This window comes from Pagrus major, chromosome 14 (genome assembly GCF_040436345.1).
Source record: "Pagrus major chromosome 14, Pma_NU_1.0".
Classification (NCBI taxonomy): domain Eukaryota; kingdom Metazoa; phylum Chordata; class Actinopteri; order Spariformes; family Sparidae; genus Pagrus; species Pagrus major.
The window spans coordinates 8,446,947-8,464,747 of NC_133228.1; the positions used below are offsets into that span (position 1 = coordinate 8,446,947).

Below are 17,801 nucleotides of genomic sequence, written 5' to 3' on the forward strand. Positions count from 1 at the left end.
ATTTAATTGACCTGCCCAGGCCAGGACCAGTTCTTCAAATGATTCTCACAAACTTGAGGAACCGTCCTCTGACTGCAGCAAACGTGAAATCCATGTTCAAGTTGCTCCTCAGCCTGTACCACAGCCTCGTCACAGGTTCAAAGAACTTCCCTGTGATTGAGTGTGAAGGATCCGTCAAGTTCATTCTGATAGACTCGCCCTTCGGGCCGCAGGCATGGAGTGAGAACACCAGGCCGTCTCCTCTCATGGATGGACCAGCAAGTTTGATTGTGCCTGCTCCTGGCTCCAGCTCTTCTCCTCCAAATATTCTGACTCCAGTTCTCCCTGAGAAGGCGGAGCTTGGAGACCACTGTGTACTGCTCTGAAGACACTGAGCTGACCAACCGCTGGAGAGTGACCGACTACAGTGCAGCCGGACATGTTCTCATGTCGGCCCTCTGTCAGTTCACCAGGACGTCTGCAAGGTGTGCAGCGCCTCTCAAACAGAAGAAGAGGAAGGACAGAGGAAGAGAGCAGCAGCAGCAGCCAGTCTCCACCAAAGAAACAGATGAGACTGTGATGGACATTTGCTCTGCTGCAGCTTTTGGTCCTTTGAGGATTCATCATCTGACAGCTGGATTACTGTGACTGCTGAAAGCTGGTCTCTGTGTCTGGCAGGGCCAGAGAAGGCCCCTGGTAGCGTCTTGCACCAGGTCCCATGTATTTGTATATAGTTTGTGTCATCGTGGTTTGGAACAGAGGTCAGGGATTTTTTTGGTGCATCTCGCACCTTTCTTTCTTTCTTGGCGTTGGCCTGTGTGTCTGAGATGATGGCAACTACAAGGGAGGTCAACTACAAGAGTCAAACATGGTTGTCTCAAGAGATCTATCTGGTGGAGCTAATACGCCACTGAGAAGCAAGTCAGTCACTACACATCCTCCAAAGCCCATTTATGAGATGTAATTTTTTAATCCCTTCATAAAGGGTTTCTTCTACCATTTATGTTCAAGTTATTGAAATTTGCTTTCATTTGCCATCCTACAATGGGATTGCACCATTAAATGTAGTTGTAGTCTCCTCCATGCTACACACTAAAGGAACATGTATAAACAGATATTCAAATATTAAAATTAGAAATTAAATGATAATATAGAACAAACTATATAAAAGTTGCACTAAAGGAAGAAAAGGAGTTGAAACATGGAATATAGACATGTATATTTATACATACATACCATAGATAACACAGCACTCAGAAAAATGACTTCTGCTTGTATATACACTGGTCTATTTTCAGCATATTCCCTTACTGTGTAAAAGGTGACTGTCAGAAGTGGGATTCGAACCCACGCCTCCAGGGGAGACTGCGACCTGAACGCAGCGCCTTAGACCGCTCGGCCATCCTGACTGATTTCATGGTAAAATTCTGATTCAATCAATTTGCGATCAGTCAAATTGCATATTTTCGTGAAGTAGTCACTTGGAGGAAATGTGGATTCCTTCAGCCGACATTGAGGAAAAAAAGACACTTGTGCTTGTCGACACTCACTCGTAACTTCCCGTTAGTCATATCACACTGGTATATGTTGTAGTTGAACTATCACAAAATCTGATCAGGTCCCACCGAGATTTGAACTCGGATCGCTGGATTCAGAGTCCAGAGTGCTAACCATTACACCATGGAACCATATTGACGTCTTTCTAACATCTGAAATTAGTGACGTCATTTCAGACCGCTGTGATTGATTATTTGGTGTTATAATAATATAGACGGCATGAAACCATGAATCCAATAGTTGCACGCTACATGCTTCTCATGTTGCCTTCATAGAAAGGTTGGGTGTGGGAAACTCCCACTTTTGAGATAAACCTATGTTTTCTTATTTATTCATTCATTTTAAAATAAGCAGAAGTGACAAAAGTAGGCTACCAACGTTATTTACTCACCGGGGGTGGTGATGCACTCACTGGGTCTTCAGACAGTGCTCTGGTGCCTGGAAATGCGTAGGGGGCTGAGAGTGGCTCAGTGGTCTGCTGGATCTTCCTGCTACGACTGGATGGTAAACGTCCACTTTCAGCTACTCCAGGAACACCAAAAACACAGAGTGGTCCTGCCCTGAAACAGAAACACAGTTCATGAATCAGTTTGGACACAAATAGGCCTATACAACCTCTACATTATTGACAGTTTTAATGTTGAATTTGTAAAATTGAATAATATTCAACAAGGTTCCTATGAAATATAATAGCCAAACGATGAGGAGAGGAGGAGCTGCGCGTTTTTACGCACGGATCTGTCCACCTTTCTTTGGACGAAAATTCAGGCAACAAGAAAACTGGACAAGAGGGGAAATAAGACAACGCAGCACGAACTAGGTTAACATCATACAACTTCCAGACTAGACACGCATTGCACTACATGCGTCTTTTCGCACAGTGACCCATGGCTGCACTGATTAAATCATGCGCAACTCACAACAGGGCCTCTCCTAAATAAGCACACTTACCTCTGTGCACACCACATTAGTAGTTTATAACTCATTTTTGCCTCAGTTTAAGAGCTGCATATCACGGCACGTGGAGGAGATGGTGACATCCTGGACACATCGCGCGCACACAGTCCCATCAAGCTGCATGACAAACAGCTTTGTGAGAAGTGAAAAGTCAGGGGATCAAAATGATTACAAGTCATCCTGAACAATCAAAAAGTAGGAAAAGAAAAATTAGTCAGCACCAAGGGCAATACCCGGAACTTTTTGCCTGCTACCAGCACACTTGCCAGGGCGGACTAGGCATAGAAAAAGAGCCCCCTCCCACCATCAGCACTTCTCTTTTCAACAGAGACACTGTGGAGGAGAGCCCAAAGCCATGCAGAGCCACAACACCGTCAATGTGTGAGCGTGTTACTGCCGCCGCTGCAAGAAGATGATCCTGCTGCCTGGTCTGCTGTTCATCCTCTGGGGAGAACCGGCTCGGTGCCTGGCGGAGGGTGGAGGCTTTGACTTTAACGGAGACATCCGTCAATACGCCGTGGCCACCAACACGGTTTACATCGCTACAGAGGAGACGCTGTACCAGCTGAACCACGACCTGACTCTGGTCCGCAGTGTGACCCAGAGAGGAACCATAAAGATTGGGGAACGGTTGGACGAAGCGCAGTTTCAGCGGGTTTCTGAGACGGATAAGTGGAACACAACTTTCAGAGTCAATGTGTTATTACCGTTTGTTGAAATTGACACTCTGATCAGCTGTGGTGTGATCGACAGAGGGTGCGGTTTCTGCGAGCTGCTGGACCTGGAGGACATCTCCAAGGTGTTGTACAGGGAGCCCTTCCCGGTGGGGCCCCAACGGCGCAACAGCAGCGCATCCGTCGGCTTCCTGGTGAATGTGGAAAAGACACCGACCGAGACCGAGACTTACATCCTGACTGCCATACAGGCATACAAAGAGAAACCCGATAAGGTCAACTGTCTTTTTTCACACACTGTGAACCTTCATAATACGAATAACAATCAGATGGGAGAAATATTTTCCCTTTCTGGTGATGGATATGGCTCGATCGATGTTAAAGATAATGTGGAGTTTGTGGATGGATTTCAGCTTGGTTTTATCATTTATCTTTTCTCCAACCTGCCCTCAAGCGACAAAAGCAAAGTCCGTCTCATTTGGCTCGAGGGAAAAATCAGCAAAAGGCAGACTGTCAAGTCACTGCGGGGCGCGACTCTCAGCATCTCTGAGGGCGGTGAAGGCAGCAGACTCGAGGCCTCCTCGGTGATCCCGGGTGGTCCGCCGGTTCTCTGGAGCGGCGTGTTCAGTGTGGACGGAGGACGAACCAACACAGAGCTGGTGCTGTTTGACATCAGTCCTGATCTCACCGGAGGCACAGATAAAGATCCGTTCTGCACCAGGCAAGAGTGTACACAGGTGGGTCCTGATGTAGTTTTAATCTGGAAGTTCAAGTGATCAAGGATGTAACAGTCTGTATAATAGGACTAGAACAATAAAAAATAGAGAAAGCTTGATTAACGTATTTCTGGTAAAGAAAAGAAAAGTGTAAGTATTATACTATTAGATCAAGTGACATTTGTTAACAAAGGTTTGTTCAAAACATTTAGAAAGTGTCTAAGTTAATGAAGAAACTTCATTTTGTTAACTTCTTTACAAAATAAAAAGCAAACCACTAAAGTGAGAGGTCGAATTATTACCATTATGATAGTTTTGTGACCTGTCCTGCCCGATCAGCGGACTGAGTTCCTCGCATCACATGACGCACACAGAGAGCATTTTGCTCATGTGCAGTCAAACAGAGTTGTTGCCATCATTTTTATTGATTACTGATCTCTATTAAAGGCGAACTCCATGTAGAAAGAAAGCTTGTCAATAGCAGCGCTGGGCTGATCAATGAGAAATGACGCTGCCTCCAGAGTCTGCTCCTCCTGATTCTTTCCTCCTCACAGCAACATGCATTTTAAAATCTTCACCACCTGCACCTGTGGATTAAATAAATGATCCAAGCTTGGAAATAAAGTCAGTGACAGCTCTCGCACAATCATCACACTCTATCCTCATTATGAGCACTTATCACAATGCAGGCCAAGTTCACCAGAACTCAACTTCAATAAATCAATAATACTCATACATCAAACTTCCATTTTTAAATGATATCCCAGTGTACACCACTGATTAACGCGATCATTTCTGCCGGTGTGAAGCACCTGCCTTTAGTTTTCTGGGCCAGAACAAAAACAACAAACTAACATTTTCTTTGTCTTCCTCTCGTTTGTGGCCATGTTTCACTGTAAAAAACACATTTCCATGCATTAACATTCATAAGGCGCTTTGCATTGACCATTTATGGATGAATGTGGATGTGGAGAGGCGAGATATGAGGCTGATGCAAGTGCGCACATTTCCAAGTTGATTTGGGATTCAGAAAAGTCAATTCATGTCCTCCATTCTTTAACAGACGCACGCCAGGTTTTGTAGCCTAAGTCAGAATTTATTTTTTTTTTTGGTGTACGTACATTCCCTCATTTTATACAATATCACAATATATTCATTATAATTAGTCATGACTAGGTTTGTACTTAATAACATAATACAGTAACACACATCCAGTTAAGCTTTTGGAATACCAGATATGTGACCTTTAATATGAAGAGCTGTCAAAAATGGTTTCAACACTGCTTGTTTCCAACCTGAAGGTTCTGCAGAATTTCCATAGGTTTTAATTTGGATCGAACTGTCATGATTACTGTGTTTGTGTTCCTCAGCTGAAGACACTGAAGCTGAAGAAGGTGCTCTTCAGGCAGAACTACATGACCTCTGTGCTGGCAGTGAGACAGAAGGCCTGGATGATTTTCTTCATTGGGACGGGAGACGGGCAGCTCATAAAGGTGTGTATAGAAAGTGATATGCAAAATATCTGTTCCTGGAGAAAATGCTACTGAAATAAACTCATTTGTAAGAGCTGATTATTTTAGCTGAAAGTCATTAAAGCTCCTCAGAGTCTGCAGAAAAATGTCCAACATGCAAAAGTTGACTGACTTCAACTATTTATTTCCTAATTTACTACCCTCCATCACATCATCACTATTCCTACTTCCATCACTTAGATTAAAATTTCAACTTTTACATCTTAATAAATTATTTTATAGGTCACATGAGGCAGAAAATATAGCTGTTTCCTAGAACTGATGTTGTAAAGTTTACATCCTGTTTGTAAAAGTTTCCACTGTAGGTGTTTGTGGTGGACTGAGGTGTTGATTTGACTTTTCATTTGCAGTATAATGCACTCTTAGACAGAAACCATTTCAGGAGTGTATCTATAGCTTCATTTGGGGCATTTGTGCTCATATTCTGATAGTCCATTCTTTCCAGTTCAGCTTTGCCTTGCATCTAAAAACACAACAGAGCAGCTCAGTCTCTCAGAATCATAACAAAGCTACATTCTTGTTGTCAGCTTGCTGTAGACAGGAACTATCACACCACCTGTCCCAGGGTGCTCTACAGGGCCGATGATGACCGCAAAGTGCTTCCCAAAATGCATTTGGATCCAGTGGATCTTAAACATGTGTACGTGCCATTTCAAAACCAGGTAGGTGCATTACACCTGTATAAACACACATGAAGATTTACAATGTTTTATGTAAGCCATATTTTAAAGTGTTGTTGGTTGTTTGTGTTTTGTTCCAGATTAAGCGTGTAGCTGTGTCAAACTGCAGCACATACACAAATGTGCAGGACTGTTGGTCTGCACAGGATCCATACTGTGTCTGGTGCGGCTCTAAAAGCAGGTCAGGGAAACAACATGTGCAGGTGACACCGTCCAGCAAGTATAAACAACAAGTACAAACCTAAACTTACAACATCATTTTCTCTTCCTAGTTGCACATTTGAAGATGACTGCCAAGACTCAGACTGGTTGTCCATTCCTGATGACTCTCAACAGAAAATGGTTTCCCACAGAGTTGTAAAGGACGACACTGGACAGGTAACCAGTAGAGCATGTCCAAGCTTTAAACTTCACTCAGTTGTGACTGTCACCTATTTCTCCTTTAAACACTCACATCCCTTCTTTCTCAGATCACACTTAACATCCAGACACACGTGACCGTGGGCTCTGAGGCGCTGGATAACTTCGCTTGTCAGTTCTCTGCGAGTTCCAGTGAGCTTTGTAGCAGGCAGAGCCCTCCGCCACAGTTCCCACAATGCAACTGCATCCTTACAAACAGCACACTTCCTGCTGAAGGTCAGTGACTTTTGGTATACAGTGAATTAAATAACTGACCCTCAGACTGTCACACAAATCTCTACCAGTTGAGAGATCAGTCTTGTCTCATGTTTTATATTGTTACATTGCATAAAATGATGTGTATTGCTGAAAATTATGACCAAGACTCCAACATTCACTGTATTATTTTCACTTAACAGGTATGCATGTCACAGTTAGGATTAGACTTGGAAAGACATATTTGACTGAACAACTGAAGATGTCCAACTGTGCTGACATCATTGGACCGCCAACCTCTGTCCTGTAAGTCAGAGTCTACAGATAGACAGATAGAGCTGAAAAAGTTGAAAAATGCTAAAATACATAATCAGTCAGATGTATCACTTATAAGATTATCAGATAACAGAAAGAAACCACTTCAGGGTAAATTCTAGCTAAGAAAGAGAGAGAAAACACTACAACAGAACCTCAGGTCAGCTTACCCCTCCTCCCTCATCACACCACTTAGCCTCATACATTTGAAACAGTTGGGGGTGGTCGTGTTTTATCATCTGAATGTACATACACTACTACTATCTTGTGGTCTCTGTTTTTGAGCGAAATCAACAACAATCCAGTAGGTGATAACATTTGTTTTCCCATCAGGTGTCGGCAGTGTATTGAGGCTGGATGTGGCTGGAGCGTAAACCACTGTTCTTGGGCAAATCAAGGAGAGAGGAATGTAATTATGCATGCTTTTATGTATTTATCTAAGTTTTTCACAGACTTCATACAAGTTGTAGTAGCACGCCAGTTTTTGCAAGTGCTACATTTGAACAACAATGCATCAGTAATGTGTTCATTTTGAGATATTTATGAAACTGAAGACTGATCAACAACTTATTTTACCAGGACATGTGTAATTTATGTTAGCAACTGGAAACAAATACAGTGAAGCCTGCTTTGTGTTGATTCTGCTACAGTTTTCATTGTAGAATTTATTACCTTCTCAAGAATACCAAACAAGGATTTACTTTATCTGTAAATTTTCATTATAAATACATTTATTATACCTAGCTCTTTATATAATTAAATTAAGATGTTTTAATCTATTTGTTAAAGAAATAGTCATACATTTTGGGAAATCCACTTATTACTCAGGCTAGCCTAACCCAGCCTGGATTTAGCCTAGCTCAGAACACAGGCGAAACAAGATGAAATAACTAGTTCCCATCAAACGTTACTAAAAGAAATGGCCTCCAGCAACACCACAACAGTCTCTTTTGCCTTGATAGCTAATGATAGCAAGCTAGTAACTAACTGACTCACCACACTGCTGTGGCTCAGAGATATTCAGTGTTTCAGTGCACTTCTCTGGCTTCACAGGCCTAAATTTAGCTGATCGATTATTAACGAAGCTGCTTGTTAAAACCAAACGTCTAACTTTCTAAACTGCACGTGGTAATCAAACACATACAACATGTAATTGAGACTGCATTGTAGTTATTGGAATATACCTCCAGTTTTTTAGCTAAGCTAACATTAGCTGAAACAGCTCCTGAATCAACTCTTAGTTGTGACACTGAGTGTGACATAAATATGACACGTCTTTCCCTCACTTCCTGCAGCACAGTGAAAAAAACTTAAGTTACAGCCATTATGTGTGACCTTTATAGTGACTAGCATGTAAACCTGATACATTTCTTCCCTTCATCTCTGCTTGCAGGACAGTCTTTGCCAAAAGATGGATTCAGGAATGAACATCTCTGTGAGTCTGAACTTCAATTCTCACACATTCTTCCTCTGATGCTCACCTCATTCACATTCATTAGAGATTAAATCATCAGTTAAAGATAATACATTGAAAATGATCATCTCTGTGTGTGTTTTACTGTCAGAGACCAGAGATCTCCTCCATCACTCCCAATGTCATATCTTTCTACGGCAAAAACCACGCAGTGTTGTCAGGTCTTAACCTTCATGATGTGACCAGAGTGAGGATCCAGGCAGACATGGACTGCACTCCACAAGAGTGAGTCAGATTTATGGATATCTAAGATTATGCTTACACTATAAATAACATTTCAAGGATGGCAATTATTATAGGGAAATGCCACCCATATTACAAATTGACATATTCTGTAATTCAGTTCACTCAGTTCACCAGGAAGTTTTTTTTTTGTGTGTGTTTTTGTATAAGTACTTTCCACTGAAATGTGGTAAACACATGCTTGCAAATTGAGATTGTAAACATTAGTTTGGTTTTATAGCAAATCAGAGACACAAATTCATTGTTAATGGGGCAGCAGCTGATTTGTCAGATGCCCAGTCTTAGTTAATTAAGTTAAGGTTCATTTAAATGTAATTTTAAGACTCCAGGGTTGTAAAACAAAGCTGAGTTTAAGACCCCTCTGGGCTACATAGGTGAAAGAAAAACAAAAGATTAAAGTATTTGATAAGAGCAGAGTGAGGAAGATGAACTGAGGAGTCTCACAGCCTGAGGAAAGAAGCTCCTCTGTATTCTGGTGGTATGGCAGTGGATACTTCTGTATCTTTGGCCAGATGGCAGCCAGGTGAACAAACAGTGGCTGGGGTGGCTGTTGTCCTTTGGGCTCTGTGCACACACCTTCGCTTCACTGGTATCACAAGAATTAGCTTTGGAAAACACCTATTCTGCACCTCGTCTGCAGTGTTGCTCAAACAGACATGTCAGCGTGAAACTAAAGTTGAGTGTTCTTCTGCTTTAGCGATTAAGCAATTTAAGCTAATTCATGATCTTCTCAGTAATGTTTGAATGATTCGACCTCCTAGGTTTGCTTTAGAGTCATTAAGAATTTTGCAGAGTTTTTTGCACAAATGTTTTGATGTTTGACATCTTAAAGGCCTTCCCCATTTCCGTGTCTTTCTACAGTGTTAAGATGTGTTAAGCTTATGAAACACCAATTAGGTTAGATGGTGAAACTGATGTTTATGTTGAGGCATATTTTGCTCCTTTGCTTCGGGCAGCTTTCAGGTTTTCTACATATTATTGTTGATTATATTGGTTATATAATGATGTTCTTGACAAGTTACCAACGTAAAAAAGTCTTTATAACTGGAGACTGATGAGACTGGTTTTCTCTCTTGCTGTCATCCGATGTGCTCTGGTCAGATCTCCTGTGTGGAGCAACACTGGTCAGAGGCTGACGTTCCATATTCCCAGTGCCGATAATAAAGGCGTGGTCAAAGTGTGTGTTGTCCTCCCAGATGGTAGTTGCCATGGCAACGCTATAGTCACCTACCGGTCATCACCATCCTGCACTGACTTTGTACCAAACACCTCATGGATCAGGTATGACAGAATGTATAGCCATTTTTATATTCCCAACACAAATATACAGACTTTCATGGATAAAGGGTTTCTGAGGACAAGACATAACTGGATCAACTTCTTTCCGAGAATAATTGAAAGGATTATGGTTTCTCAAGATCTCATTACGCATTTCTGGCAGCAGATAATGTTTTGGTTAACAAAAAAAAAAACAAAGTTAAAGGGCTTCATTTTCTGAACATCACACACTGCTGATCTATAGTTTATATCAGTATAACTGATTATACTGTCACCACTAAACGCTATCTAAAGGGTAGTGAGAACTTAGTTCTCAAGTTAGAATTTATTCTAGGAAACAATGTTAGTAACTTGGATGCTGGACAGGTGGAGATTGAAATCCTAACGTTGCAAAATGACCTCCACCTCAAAGCCACATCAGGGTGCACCAAACTGTTGGTGCCTTGTGGACACAGAAAAGTACAAAGGTGTATGCACAGCAGCTGTGAGAGTTGCCTGCCTTTTTGGTTCAACCTATCTCTGTGAATCAGCCTTTTCTGACATGAACTTCATCAAGAACAAACGCAGAACATGCCTTACTGATGCACATCTACAAGACTCACTCAGGGGTGCAGTGTCAAAATATGCCCCAGATTACAGTACACTGGTGAACAGCATGCAATGCCAGGCTTCACAGACATTTACAGACAAAGAAAGAGATAACGGATGTTTGCAGTGATACTCCATGGCAACGTTAAACTCAAATATTGTACAAAAATGTGAAAATTAATTTGTTCAAAAAGTGTAAGAGATGTGATGATTTGTTAAAAATGCTACAGATTGGTGAAAGTACAAATGTGATATGATTCATTTAAAAATGTTAAAGAGTTGATGATGAACTGAAGATGTGACAGTTAATGATTTCCTAAAAAATGTTACAGAAGTGATAATTTGTACAAAAATATAAGCTAGTGTGTTTTTGAATAAAATGCTACAAATGTGCTCATTCATACAAAACCGTCAAGAAAGATATTTACAAAAATATCAGAGGTGATAACTCTGACTTTCAAATGTTGAAACAGATTGAGATTAACAGAAATAAATAATGTTGCATGTTTAAATATATCTGTGTTTTCTACCATGGGAAATCATTGTTAATTATTGTGAGGAATCATTAACATTAACGTGTGATCAGACAGTCTCAGTGATCAGTAGCTCCCAGTTTCAAAATGGTTGGTGACCACTTTTCTACATGAATCATGGCTGTTGTTTTTTTAGCTGTGTACAGTAGCGCTGCGAATAAATTAATAACTACTGCGAGGGCGACATTGTGACGTTGTTGAACTTGAATGAATTACGGAGGGAAATTAAACCATCTATAACTGACATGAAGGGTGTTATGGATAATGATTTACACACTGTTTGACCTACATACAACACAGTTATTGATTTTTCTTTTACAATCAGCTGAATTCTGAATACAAATGATTTTAGTTTATTAGTCATTTATTTTGAGTTTTGACTTTCATGTGTTTTACTGTTCATTGTCACCGTACCCACGTGACCACGTCCACCCAGAACTCCCTGTGCCGAATTTCACCCATTCTCATCTGGTCACCCTACCCCTTCACCTTTACTACCCAGGCTTTCCTCTAGGCCGGGCTAAAATGTCAACTTTAATTTTTAAACTACTTTAAAAAATGTTGAGCACTTTCCAGCCTTTCCTCCGTGTTAGCTACACGTCTTTTGATGTGCACTGACTAGGCAAATTTTCAGTATGGTTTTTGTTTTGTCCAATCACAATGTAGGGTGTAGCATTAAAGCTTCCACAAATATGTTGGTAACCTTTATATGAAACCTCAAGTGTTACCCACATGTGTTTCTACCATTATATTAGCCTTTTATGGTAAGGAAATACTAATCTTTATTTAATTTCCTCTTCACTGCTTGGCTGCTACTCTGTGTCCTGTAGTGGGAAGAGGGAGATCACAATCACCGGATCCCACCTGGACTTTGTAGAAGGGGTCGTACACGACCACGCCCCGCAGACGGTCAGACCTGCCAAATCCAACAACTCTCAGGTGGGTCTGTAGACTTGTACAATGTCCCCCTGTATTGTTGTCTTACATTAATTATGTCATGTCACATCACATCATGCTGCATAACAGTACGTCACATTGTATCATAACGTGTATAGTGTATATATAATGTAAACCATGTTATTTTAAAGTATTATGTCATACATTATTACATTACATAAGTACATAAACACATGCAGAGAGAAGCATGTCATATACTAAGTCACACTTTGTTCTCTTACATTTCATGTCACACTGAATGTCTGATGTTGTATTAGTGTATGTTGTTATTTTACATCAGCCAGTGTCACTTTGTTTCCTTGTATTATTCTGTATATCATCACATGACTTTACATGCAAAAGTTTACTATGTCACCATCATCACCATGTCATGCTATGCCATACACAGATGATATTATATTGTGCATATAACACAGAATGTTTCTAAACATCTCTTCAGAATTTAATCTACGACACACCTGCAGCTCCAACTAATGGGATTATTATAAGCCGCGTCTCATTGAAAGTAGCCAATGAAACCTTGGCCTGCTCCACAACAATAACCTACTATCCAGACCCTGAGTTCATCAGTTTCACACTCAGGAGAACAGGGGACAGTGTGCACATCACCCTACAGGTACAACGTATTTCCCACATTCATGCGCACATATGACATCTGCTCATAAGCGTCATCATTTGCCTCTGTTGTCATTTTAGAAAAAGGCAGACAAACTGGACATGACAGTGGCTGAGTTGTCAGTGTGGGGGGTTCAGGATGGAAAACAATACCCCTGCATCGTACAAGACAAAGAAACCAGTGACATGTCTGACTTCTTTATCTGTGAAATTCAAAGGACACCCGATGCTCAGGTCCAGCATTTAGTGGTAAATCCTTCATTTAAATGAAAATACTGTAGAGAAATACAACCTGAAGTTTAGTGTGACTGTAGGCAGGAATTACAGTGAATAGCAAAGTCCTCAGGAGTAATTTAGTTTTTACACAGTGGCTTTCAAATTTTGATGTTTACTTTGAAGCACTTATCATACATGCATTAAATGTATTTGGACCCACTGCTGCAACACTGTTATTGTTTTCCAGATAACATTTGGTGATAAGACAGTAACACTAGGGCCTCCATCTTTAGTACATCAGGTCCTTCTGACACTGCCTATCCTGTTGATACCCTGTGTTATTTTTGGTAAGTACACTAAGTAGACTGGATTTTGGTCCAGTCGCTCTCTGATAGACAGTACTATTGCACCAATGCAAGTTAATTTAATCTGAATGATTTCCTTTTTACATTCTATATCATTGTGTATGATTATGTTAAATGTTTGTTTTCTAATGATTTTAATAGAGTCTAGGCATCCCATTGTCTGTCTGTTTGTTTGAATCATTAACTGTGTTTGTCTTTCAGTGTTGGTGTTCATCCGTCTTTGGCAGAAGAAGCTCACTGCTGAGACGAACAACCATTAGGCGAAACCTGGGAAGCTTTTTTGCAACTTCATTATCAGAATGAATGTCATTCCTCTGGTTAATTTTATTCTTCCTTGATACCCAGTTCTCCACCTGTGGGTTACTGGAGTGAAGTTCACTCTGTTGTCTCCTTTGTCAAGGGAAGCAATCTTAAGTGAGTGTAAGAGGGCTTCCTGCAGTGTTTAGCTTTGGGTTAAACATATCTTGCAACAATCAACTTTTATGATTGTTTTTCTTTATGTTGATGCCCATGTAAAACAATTTGCCTCAAAATTACCAAGTAGACTAATAATTTTAAGTTGCTGAAACATTTTAGCTCATACAACTTAAATTTAATAGTCAACTTTGATTGAAATCTTTATTTCAAACATGTACATTTATTTATTTTTTAAGAGCAACAAAAGAATAGCGCATAAGACAACAGGCAATTCTAATTACATGTTTGAAAAGGAGTGGGAAGAAGTGTGAATTTATCTAATCCCACCCCCTTTCCATTAATCTTTACCGTTAGGAAGAGCCAGACTAGCTGTTTCCCATTGTTTCCAGTCTATATGCTAAGCTAAGCTAACCTACTCAAGGCTGTAGCTTCCTATTTACCGTATAGACTTGAGAATGGTATGAATTCTTCATAAGTAGCTATCTTTTATAAGAGGACATATAGAGTGCATGTTAGTCACCTGTCTGTACCCTGTAAATATTTCATATGTATTTTATGTCCCAGTCTTAATTATTTTTGGGGCCCCTAAATGCAAATTTGTTCCCTGCTGTTTCTGTGTAAGAGTTTGCTTGTACCTGTCAATAACCACCCAGTAGATCTTTTCAGTGTTAAAATATTTGTGCTGTAATTTGTGGGCTCAGACAAAGTGAGCACATCAGCTTCATCCAGCAGAGGGTCAGGAATCACTTTGCAAGGAATTGTAGAATGACTGTACATCTCTGTCAATCAATCAAAATAAATGTTTTAATGAAAACAAATGACACTCATGTTCCTCAATGAAGTATAAGGCCAGATGACTTGAAGGTTTTACATTTATAGGATCATTTATAGGATCATTTAATTGCAATAATTAAATTGATTTTTCAAGAAAATTATGTTTTGTTTGATGATCAGTTTAAAAGTGTTGGAGAGGTTTGGTTTTAGTATGTGAAACTTTCAAGGACAGAATTTAAGTAAATCAGAACCAGTGAGTCTTAAACTCTCTTACAGGTTGACATGGTAGATTGAAGCTTTGGCTATGTGAATCCAGCTGGAGTCAAATGAGTCCAGATAGGATAAAATAGACCCTTTTAATGACTATTGAACAGGTAAAAAGTCTGTTGCACCTTACAGAGGCAGATGTACTGTATGTAGACGGAGAAAATGAGAACCCATAAAAAACAAATGCGAAAATTATTGCCACAACTGAAAGAAATCTGGTTCATAAATAATTTTCAACCCTGCAATGTAGCAAGAATGTCGAGATCTAAGAAAAATTAAAAACTAACTAGGCTACAGACACAAAGGTGAACAAACAAAGAGCAGGTGAAAAAAAAACTGCGTCACATCACGGACAGGACGACACCTGGGTGGTCGTGAAGGACGGGATGCTGAGATCAAGGGTGAACAAACTGGTAAGTAGTCCTTTAGGATCAATAAATACACATCTGCATGTTGTCTTTCAGAAAAAGAAGAGGAGTCCCGATGAGACAGATGATTTCTCCTGTAAAATCCACAGATAAGACGAGGAAAGGAGACAGCATACATTGAGAGCCCTCTCATAAAAAAAGATCATCTAGGAGAAGAAAAGATTATCTATTTTATTATCAGTTTCCTCTACAGATGGACAGTTCAAGTTTCAAGTTTGTTTCATTTATTTCTTCTGACTGCTGAAGTTGTTTGTTTACTGTTTTCTTCCTTGTCTTCCATTTGTCTTTTAGAAAAAGCAGTCCCGATGAGACGATTGTGAGCCCCCTCCTTTTAAAAAAGATAAGCATTCATTTTTATCTATATTGTCACCAGTTTCCTCTTCAGATGGACAGTTCTATTCTTCTGGCTGCTGAAGTTGTTTGTTAACTGTTTTCTTCCTTGTCTGCCATTTGTGCTTCAGAGAGAGGAAAGAAAACGACATGAAGAAGAAACAAGAAGAAGACAAGAGGAGAGGAGACAGGACAGCGTGCACTGTGAACCCTCTCATTTACGAAGATAAGTATACTTACATTCATTCTTACACCACTAATTAAGTTATAAACAGTTATTCCTCCATTAACATTTAGATACATTTCAAGACTGTCTGTACTTACTAGTTTGTCTTATTGCTGAAGGACACAGGACAACTTACAGTGTGTGTTTGCATTGCTGGTCATATGAAAAAAACTGATTATTTTATGTGTATTTCAACAAGGGCATTTGTTATAATTTCTTATTTAAATCCAGTCATCAGGATCTCTATATTTACTGCATATTACACAAGTAAAGACACCTGATGACACAATTTATTTAAAAAACATTTAAAGGTACACTGACTGAATGATTAAGAGGGGATAAACAGTGGAAGTCAAAAGCATAATGGCACAAGTATTTTACTCACTTTTAAAGTTGTAACATACAAGGTACATAGAGTTGTATATTTATATATGCATACATACATAACAGCACTCAGATAAACGACTTCTGCATGTACATACACTGGTGTCTCCTGCCCTCTGGTGGATTTCCTGAGTACTTCCTCTACAGAGAAAAACGTGTATGTCAGAAGTGGGATTCGAACCCACGCCTCCAGGGGAGACTGCGACCTGAACGCAGCGCCTTAGACCGCTCGGCCATCCTGACTGAATTTGCTCATGAACCCAGCTTCGGTCAAACAGGACAGATTCACCTTCTTACAAGATGTTTTAAGAAATTGGATGTTCAAATAGACATATTCACACTGACCTAACAAGGAGGGAAACGTTGTCATGTTGCACATGAAGTCTACCAAAACCAGGTCCCACCGAGATTTGAACTCGGATCGCTGGATTCAGAGTCCAGAGTGCTAACCATTACACCATGGAACCGCCATGCCCACCGCTCAATCTGTTTGTCAGAAATGACATCATTTTATACTGCTGCACTTCACTGTAATTTTACGTCTATATCGATATGACCTGCACGCGACCATGGGCTTCCGATGCTGCTTTTCCACATTGTCAATATCTTCTCTTAGCTTTTTGGTCAATTAATTATATTTCAATCAGAAGCTGAGTGTTTTTATAATCTCACCATGTGCCTGTTTCTTTTTGAGTTATTCTGCCCCCCAGTGTCCACAAATATTTATTATTCTGACACAAACAAGAAATAGTTCAGGCATATTTTATGTTTGTTGCATCTATGTAGTGTCGTTCTTTAACCTGTAGCATATTGCATTTGCTGGACTGGCTGGTTTCCCAGTGAGATTAGTTGAAGCTGTTTTTCATGGGCACCCTGAATGACATATCTGGTCTCAATTTTCACCACAAGGAAGTGCACAACCAGGAAGTAACCAGTGGTAGCTGAGTAGTCTTACTGGCTTCTACTAAGCCTTTAAATGCATTATTGAGTTTCTTCCTTACTGAACATTCAGAGTTGTATTTCATTGTATTTCAAGTTCCACAGATATTCGAAGTACAATACAGTACAATTGTCCACAGTGAATTCACAGTGTGGGAGTGTCAACCATGTGTAAGCTTCTGTGTTAGTGCTGGTTTAATCAATTTAATTTAAATTGCTCCTGCCAAACATCTGCCCTGAATATTTCCACGCTTGATCTCTCATACTCCATATGGCCCACTGCTGCAGGACACATCCAAAAAGCTGCAGTGTTCTTTCTGTGGTGGGACCTTCGTGTCCGGTGTGTGGCTGCTTCTTCTCTTCTCTTGAATCCAGTGATCCAAATTCAAATCTCAGTGGGACCTGAATGAAAGAAAATAGGTGATAGAATTTAAACTGAACAGCTGTGTTAATGCTACTTTATCTACTTGGTGAAAATGTTTGGAGCAGAAGTCAGTGGTTTAATAATCAAACTGTGTGTCGGTCAGTTTATTTTGGAGTTTTTCTGCCACTTCATGTTTAGAAATTGAATAGTGCTACTCTGATCAATTTATTTATCTTTCGGAGACAGACACACACCTGAGTTGTGTGGTTTAGTACCTTTGCTGGAGTTTGCATAGCTAGATCTTTCTACACAGTGGTCACCATGCTGGAGAATGGTCAGGCTGCACCCATTATCTTTCTACTATAGGGGACAAAACTC

At 40.2% G+C, this 17,801-nt stretch overlaps 1 protein-coding gene and 4 non-coding genes across 5 annotated transcripts; 1 reads left to right on the forward strand and 4 right to left on the reverse strand.

The window, feature by feature from the left end:
- Positions 1-1,305: 1,305 nt before the first annotated feature.
- trnal-cag (transfer RNA leucine (anticodon CAG)) lies at positions 1,306-1,388 on the reverse strand. The gene has a single exon. It is a non-coding gene; the product is annotated as a tRNA-Leu (tRNA).
- A 207-nt stretch (positions 1,389-1,595) lies between these two features.
- trnaq-cug (transfer RNA glutamine (anticodon CUG)) lies at positions 1,596-1,667 on the reverse strand. Its single transcript has one exon. It is a non-coding gene; the product is annotated as a tRNA-Gln (tRNA).
- A 1,203-nt stretch (positions 1,668-2,870) lies between these two features.
- LOC141008692 (plexin-C1-like) lies at positions 2,871-15,273 on the forward strand. The gene is made up of 15 exons (XM_073481142.1): positions 2,871-3,904; positions 5,254-5,376; positions 5,943-6,077; positions 6,176-6,276; positions 6,368-6,473; positions 6,566-6,731; positions 6,914-7,016; positions 7,359-7,434; positions 8,419-8,460; positions 8,591-8,724; positions 9,844-10,023; positions 11,972-12,080; positions 12,538-12,714; positions 12,795-12,962; positions 15,217-15,273. The coding sequence occupies exons 1-15, from the start codon at positions 2,906-2,908 to the stop codon at positions 15,271-15,273; spliced, it is 2,676 nt and encodes an 891-aa protein (XP_073337243.1). The 5' UTR covers positions 2,871-2,905.
- A 1,007-nt stretch (positions 15,274-16,280) lies between these two features.
- trnal-cag (transfer RNA leucine (anticodon CAG)) lies at positions 16,281-16,363 on the reverse strand. The gene has a single exon. It is a non-coding gene; the product is annotated as a tRNA-Leu (tRNA).
- A 152-nt stretch (positions 16,364-16,515) lies between these two features.
- On the reverse strand, positions 16,516-16,587 carry trnaq-cug (transfer RNA glutamine (anticodon CUG)). The gene has a single exon. It is a non-coding gene; the product is annotated as a tRNA-Gln (tRNA).
- Positions 16,588-17,801: the final 1,214 nt, after the last annotated feature.